Source organism: Periophthalmus magnuspinnatus, chromosome 24, assembly GCF_009829125.3.
Source record: "Periophthalmus magnuspinnatus isolate fPerMag1 chromosome 24, fPerMag1.2.pri, whole genome shotgun sequence".
Classification (NCBI taxonomy): domain Eukaryota; kingdom Metazoa; phylum Chordata; class Actinopteri; order Gobiiformes; family Gobiidae; genus Periophthalmus; species Periophthalmus magnuspinnatus.
In genome coordinates this window covers 4900229-4908059 of record NC_047149.1, presented here as the reverse complement: position 1 = coordinate 4908059, position 7831 = coordinate 4900229, and the positions used below count along the sequence as shown (strand labels likewise).

The 7831-nt window shown below is 39.9% G+C and overlaps 1 protein-coding gene across 1 annotated transcript; it reads left to right on the top strand.

Moving 5' to 3' along the window:
* Positions 1-5095: 5095 nt before the first annotated feature.
* On the top strand, positions 5096-7792 carry LOC117393208 (prolyl endopeptidase-like). The gene is made up of 3 exons (XM_033991400.2): positions 5096-5244; positions 5516-5590; positions 7655-7792. The coding sequence occupies exons 1-3, from the start codon at positions 5107-5109 to the stop codon at positions 7790-7792; spliced, it is 351 nt and encodes a 116-aa protein (XP_033847291.1). The 5' UTR covers positions 5096-5106.
* Positions 7793-7831: the final 39 nt, after the last annotated feature.

Below are 7831 nucleotides of genomic sequence, written 5' to 3'. Positions count from 1 at the left end.
TTAAAGTGCATTGAGGGAACTTTTTCACATACTGGACATTTGGTCATCATTAAAAATGGCATGACTAAATAGTGGCCTATGCAGGGGATAGTTTGGCCATTTGTACACAGCCAGAGTGAACAAACTCTGAGTGATCTAACTCTGTGAAGTACAGCCATTATCACTTTGACCTTTAACTATGGTAATAATGGGTCTAAATGAACAGAATAACCATGGATCTGCCTGGTTTTGATTTATTCATGGTCTAAGATAGTGGATCGCCAAAGATTAATATATAAACTGTGCATACTAATACAAGATCACATAAAAAATAATGTACTTTCATCAGTTATTGTTCATTAAAAAACATGTTTATATTTATGCATCTATCTTCACTTTGCCTTTTCTTTGCTTGTTAAAGGAGCATTTATCTAACATTCTGGCAATCGTGCCTCACATGGGACTCGAGACGTGATCAGAGCAGCCGCCGTCACCACAGCCAGCTCCATACGACACCTGCACCATATTATAGAAGAGATAAAGAAGAGCTCTTCTATGTTAAACATTTATGCAGCAGACTACAACAATATGAGACACACTTTCAAAGATAAAAAGTGACTAAAAGCTTGGGCTTTGTAGAACATCTTCATGAGCTTTGATTCCACACTAAATGCTGGTAAAGCCTGGCCGCCTTCAGAGCTCCAGCTCCTCTCCTGCTCTGTGCTGCACCACAGGACCTAGGTCAAACATATCAGTGCTGCTTGGATCACGGCTTTAGGACTCGTTTGAAATGGCAGACCACACACCAGAAACAGTGCAAAAGCTTTAAGAGTGTGGGACTAGCAGCCCGGATCATGTAGGAGCCAGCCTCACACAGCGTGAACGTGCTCTGGACAAGTCCAGGCGAGGAACCTGACTATATGCTCTTTGCACAAGCAGACTGTACTGTGACTTGTTTTTTCATGCTGGAACATCACTTTTATAGTCAAACTGGGTGTTTCTTTATTCCCAGGATCCTTCCTCCATAGGCCTCTTTGTAGCACTCTTCTGTAGTCTGTCCTGCAGTGTCCTGCTCACACGGCCTGGAGCACATATGGGCTTCAGAGGGGGCGACTGCGCGCGTGTCACATGACCAGCTCAAATGTCACAGCACCTAGAGTTTTAATAAAAATCAATGCTTCTACAAAAGAAAAGTGTCCAGTAGTGTTTATGTGTCAACAGTCATTCAAACATGTGAACAGTGAAGACAAAAAGGTAGATTCACTCCTGAAAGAACAACGTCTGGACTTTGAACTTACAAAGTCTATTATTTTCATTTGTTCACACTAACTTGCTCAAATCCAAACTATTGGACTTTCCCTGTGCTGTCTATACTGTCATCTTGGCACAGGAGTGTGCCCCATGATTGATCTGATAATAGTGTTACTTTCAGTAATGATGGATAAAATAGCAAAATATTTATTTTTATGGTGTGATGACTTTCATTTTATTAAAATGCACTTTGCTGCTTAAAGAAAAAGGCATAGGTCTATTGTGCTAACCACATTAATGCAGGGGACACTCTGTATGTGCAGTAGAGCTTATGCCGTGAACTGAGCTCTTCACTTGCCTCCTGCAGTAGGACTGGGTCTTTACAAACTGGGGCACAGCTGATTTATACTGGGGACCTGCCCCAGTATAAAGGGTTTAGTGAGGTCGCTGGTTTCCACTGTCATGTCAGGTGTTGATTCTGAGACACTCAGAGCTTGTACCCAAGTTGCAATAATGCACAGTTTCCACTAGAGGGCCCCCCAGTACTGCTACCCTCTCTGCCTCTGTGTGTGTGTGATGTGGCTCAGTCTGGTGTGGCAGTCTGCTGGTGCTGCTCCATCTCACTTGTACAAACACGTATACACATGTGCATGTATACACGTGTACATGTGTATACATGTGTAAATGTATACACATGTGTAAATGTATACACATGTATACATGCACATGTGTATACATGTACACATGTGTATACATTTACACATGTGTATACATTTACACATGTATACACATGTACACGTGTATACATGCACATGTGTATACGTGTTTGTACAAGTGAGTGGAGCAGCACAGCAGACTGCCACACCAGACTGAGCCACATCACACACACACAGAGGCAGAGGGGTAGCAGTACTGGGGGGCCCTCTAGTGGAAACTGTGCATTATTGCAACTTGGGTACAAGCTCTGAGTGTCCTCAGAATCAACACCTGACATGACAGTGGAACCAGCGACCTCACTAAACCCTTTATACTGGGGCAGGTCCCCAGTATAAATCAGCTGTGCCCCAGTTTGTAAAGACCCAGTCCTACTGCAGGAGGCAAGTGAAGAGCTCAGTTCACGGCATAAGCTCTACTGCACATACAGAGTGTCCCCTGCATTAATGTGGTTAGCACAATAGACCTATGCCTTTTTCTTTAAGCAGCAAAGTGCATTTTAATAAAATGAAAGTCATCACACCATAAAAATAAATATTTTGCTATTTTATCCATCATTACTGAAAGTAACACTATTATCAGATCAATCATGGGGCACACTCCTGTGCCAAGATGACAGTATAGACAGCACAGGGAAAGTCCAATAGTTTGGATTTGAGCAAGTTAGTGTGAACAAATGAAAATAATAGACTTTGTAAGTTCAAAGTCCAGACGTTGTTTCTTTCAGGAGTGAATCTACCTTTTTGTCTTCACTGTTCACATGTTTGAATGACTGTTGACACATAAACACTACTGGACACTTTTCTTTTGTAGAAGCATTGATTTTTATTAAAACTCTAGGTGCTGTGACATTTGAGCTGGTCATGTGACACGGCGCAGTCGCCCCCTCTGAAGCCCATATGTGCTCCAGGCCGTGTGAGCAGGACACTGCAGGACAGACTACAGAAGAGTGCTACAAAGAGGCCTATGGAGGAAGGATCCTGGGAATAAAGAAACACCCAGTTTGACTATAAAAGTGATGTTCCAGCATGAAAAAAACAAGTCACAGTACAGTCTGCTTGTGCAAAGAGCATATAGTCAGTTCCTCGCCTGGACTTGTCCAGAGCACGTTCACGCTGTGTGAGGCTGGCTCCTACATGATCCGGGCTGCTAGTCCCACACTCTTAAAAGCTTTTGCACTGTTTCTGGTGTGTGTGTCTGCCATTTCAAACGAGTCCTAAAGCCGTGATCCAAGCAGCACTGATATGTTTGACCTAGGTCCTGTGGTGCAGCACAGAGCAGGAGAGGAGCTGGAGCTCTGAAGGCGGCCAGGCTTTACCAGCATTTAGTGTGGAATCAAAGCTCATGAAGATGTTCTACAAAGCCCAAGCTTTTAGTCACTTTTTATCTTTTGAAAGTGTGTCTCATATTGTTGTAGTCTGCTGCATAAATGTTTAACATAGAAGAGCTCTTCTTTATCTCTTCTATAATATGGTGCAGGTGTCGTATGGAGCTGCTGTGGTGACGGCGGCTCTCTGATCACGTCTCGAGTCCCATGTGAGGCACGATTGCCAGAATGTTAGATAAATGCTCCTTTAACAAGCAAAGAAAAGGCAAAGTGAAGATAGATGCATAAATATAAACATGTTTTTTAATGAACAATAACTGATGAAAGTACATTATTTTTTATGTGATCTTGTATTAGTATGCACAGTTTATATATTAATCTTTGGCGATCCACTATCTTAGACCATGAATAAATCAAAACCAGGCAGATCCATGGTTATTCTGTTCATTTAGACCCATTATTACCATAGTTAAAGGTCAAAGTGATAATGGCTGTACTTCACAGAGTTAGATCACTCAGAGTTTGTTCACTCTGGCTGTGTACAAATGGCCAAACTATCCCCTGCATAGGCCACTATTTAGTCATGCCATTTTTAATGATGACCAAATGTCCAGTATGTGAAAAAGTTCCCTCAATGCACTTTAAAAAGTAGTGTCCAACGTTGGTCCCTAGCAGTCATTATAGACCATAATGCATTGCAAGAGTTGGAAAAAAAAATGTAGACAGCAACATGTCTGGACACAACATGACTGAAATTAAATAAAATGCTGGTTTATCGCACAGTTGATCCTTGATTGTGAATTAAACACTCTCACATAAGTTATTGCTTAAGATTACCTGTTAATAATTTCATAATTCCAACTCAGACAAAAAAGAATCCAGTCTGTTTACGCGAGATTATATATATATATATATTATATATATATATATATATATATATATTATATATAGAGAGAGAGAGAGAGAGAGAGAGAGAGAGAGAGAGAGAGAGAGAGAGAGAGAGAGAGAGAGAGAGAGAGAGAGAGATTTGGCCTGTAACATGTAGCAAAGCTCATTGTACAAGTTGTTTTCCAAATGCAAATTAATAATTTATTTGTTAAATTTCACTTAAATAACAACAGAACAGAAGAATTTTGAACAAGGTTTACCCTTACCTATTTTAATATAATACGTCACCTTCGGTGGGCCGGATTAATAAGTCCAAAGGGCCGTGTGTGGCCCCTGGCTGTACTTTGCCTATGTCTGCCCCAGAGTCAGATTCAAACACTGGGTCTGATCTGATCTGTGGCCAGCCAAACTGACAAACAGGCCAAACAAACTGCCCCTCGAAATGTGCACTATCACAGACTTTAAATCCAGCCTCAAAACCTATTTATTCAGACTGGCTTTGGCACTCAGTAATACATTGACAATTAACAATTAGTTTTATTTCACTGTTTAATGTTTTACATGTTTTTATAATGTTGATTTATTAAGTTGAAAGACCTCACAGAGGCTAAGCAGCTACGTGCTATCAATAACATGGTTGTTTTAAGTGCAAAAAGCACATTAAAACTCAAGATTCAGCTACATGTTTTGATAACTTAGTGGTTTAAAATAAAAATGAATGGGATATTTATTTCCAGAAGCAGAGGCGGGTGGTCACTGTTACGAATGTTATTGTTGTTACACATCCATATGATTTGCTGTATAATATATATGTAGCTGTTATATCTCACCCTGACCACTAGGGGGAGTATGAGGCTTGTCACACTGTCGGGCAGCAGCTGTAGTGTCTTGGGTGCGCTCGCGGACAGCCCTCACATCCGCTCCCTTTCCTCCTGCGTCTGGTGTTGATGTTTCACAGGTTCCACAGACTCATCACTGCGCCGTTTTTCCACTGTCTGAGACCCTACCTGTCCCTGCGCACCTCCCGAAAGCTCTCCTCCAAAATGTCCTTCCAGTACCCCCAGGCTTTCCGCGACGAGGCAGTGGTGAGTGGAACGAGCTAGCGGGTTAGCCTAGCATGCTAACGTGCCGGCTGCTGCTTCATCATGCTTTCTACGGCTGTTCATTCATTAGGACGGCGGCTTTGTTAGCGTGCTAGTTAGCTTAGCACTGTCAGACGCCTTTGTTTACATTTGCATATTCAAGATTGTCAACTGCTGCTGTCAAAATATGGCTTTAGTGTGAAATTAGAGGAGTGAAATATCGAGTATAGTTGACGTTTTAGAGGAAGTATTTTCATTAGTATTTGTGTTTTAGGTTGACAACTATCATGGACAAAAAGTACCAGATCCCTACAGTTGGCTGGAGGATCCTGACAGTGAGAAAACACAGGTAAGTCACAGATAATTATATGAATACAACAAGAAAATTTGAATGGGAAAAGTGTTGATTTATAGAAATTGAAAGCTGTACATAATATTCTGTGGTAATTTCTAAATCTAAAGCTATTGAATTCAAATTGAATGCTTGCATTCATCCTAAACCAACATGTTACACGTTAAGGCTGCAAATAACATTCATTTTATTTTATACGTTTTGTTTTTTTTTTTACAAACAAAACCGTTTCCAAAGTACTGCACATAGACAAAACAATAAAAAAAACATGACAACTTAAAAAAAAAATGCCCTGTTTGACTAGTAGTTGAGAAATCAGTGATTATTTTTTTGTCAAGTTTTCTAAAGATTATAAATATTCTCTCAATCTGACATGGGGCAAAAATCCTTCCGTCTCCTTTGCCTTGAACCTTTGAAAGCTACATCATAAGGTCAACAATAAGGACCAAGGAGGAGTAAGGAGCAGTGAGGAGAAGGAGCTATAGCTACTTTTGGTAGATCCGAATAACCAGCAGCAAGAATGACAGCTGTTCAGTAAAAACAGACTGCAACAAGCACATCATGCTCCACTACTGCACTGAGTTTTACAAGAATTATTTAAACTTTCCAATCTTTACAGTCAATTTTTCATCAGACCAGCACATAAATAACCCCATCACCGTATATGAGTGAAATGTCCTTGCGCTAAACCTGCTCATGTATGATCTTAAATGAATATATAAAAAACACACACAGAACAGATTCGCCATCAGCAGCACATCCCCTATCACAGAAAGAGCAAATATATTCAGCTAAGTCCTTTAGTCTGACTGCAGCAGCTGCTCTCGTAAAACAGAGCAGCTGCTATCTATTTATGCAAATTAGCAATGTGGTTTTTAGTTTTTGTTACACCTAAAGAAATATGCACAAAGGTGCAGTAAACACATCAAAAGATTATAATATCAAAGGGGCTGATGTGGCTCTATTGCAATTATGCTTAGTATGTTGTGAAGTTGAGTTTTTATGCAGAATTTTAATTAATAATCTGTGTAATGTATAAGTTGTTAGTATTGGGAAACTTTCAGTTTGATCTGTGCACTGACTTGTGGGATGCCTCATAGCTCCTTATGCTGGTTAGGAGCCTCACGCGTTTCCTATGCTAAAGGAGCTATGAAAGGAAACATAATGTCTCCTTTCCTTACTCCTTCCTAACTTCACTGATCAACTGGGATGGTCCTTGTCATGGCTCATGACGATGGCTCATGTTTGAGGTCATGATAAGGAAATGAGCTTCCTAGGTGCATTTAAGCCATTCGGATAGGGCCATTAGGCTCATATTATGTTATTTTCGATCTATGATGGTCAGCACTCTCATTAGTCTAGTTTTTATTATGTGATATGAGGAAAATGTATTATCTACATAAAAAACATAAATGACCATGTTACACTATCATCTGATCTATGTTATAATGTTGTTTTCTCTCACAAACAGACCTGGAGTTGTGTTTTGTTTCATTCACAAATATTTAACACAAACCCTGCATATTTAGGCTGAGGTCTTCTCTCCAACAGAAAACACTCACCACCTTGTGATGTCATGCGGTAAAACAGGAAGTGCTATATATAACATGCACACACATAATATGTGTGTGTTACTCAAACGTGTGAATGAAACAAAACAAAATGGCTTAAATGCATAATGGGACCTTTTTAAAGCTTCTAAATATAGAATATTTAAGAATAAAGTGTATTATTAATTAACTTTTTTTGCTTTTTTGACATTTTGAACTAATTGAGCTGATGAATAGGTCAGTTGGCATGTGGCTGTAGTTCAGAGAATAAAACTATAAACATATGATTACGATAATTTTTATGATCTTCTTGTGGCAATTATTCATCCCAAATAATTTAATAGTTTGAAGGAGTTGTTGTTTTTTTTATATTAATCTGAAACTGTAATATGGTATTTGCTATATGTACATGACATGCACATTAAAAAAGACGAGTGGGAGGACATGTATCTGCATTGGACATGATTAATTTCTATTTTAAAATCCTGTCTGTTTGCTGTCTCTGTCCCAGGCCTTTGTCACAGCACAGAACCAGCTGACGTTGCCCTTCTTGGAGCAGTGTGAGGTCCGAGAGCTGTTCAAAGAGCGAATGACAGAGCTGTACGATTACCCCAAGTACAGCTGCCCGTTCAAGAGAGGGAGCAGGTGAGCAGAAACCTGTCACTGATTTAACTCTATTTAACTTTAA

Bases quoted from the DNA above. Each gene is read 5' to 3' on its own strand.
- LOC117393208 (XM_033991400.2), top strand. From the start codon at position 5,107: ATGTTTCACAGGTTCCACAGACTCATCACTGCGCCGTTTTTCCACTGT. The intron at 5,245-5,515 runs GTGAGTGGAACG...TTTGTGTTTTAG, and splicing joins CTTTCCGCGACGAGGCAGTG to GTTGACAACTATCATGGACA. The intron at 5,591-7,654 runs GTAAGTCACAGA...TCTCTGTCCCAG, and splicing joins CTGACAGTGAGAAAACACAG to GCCTTTGTCACAGCACAGAA.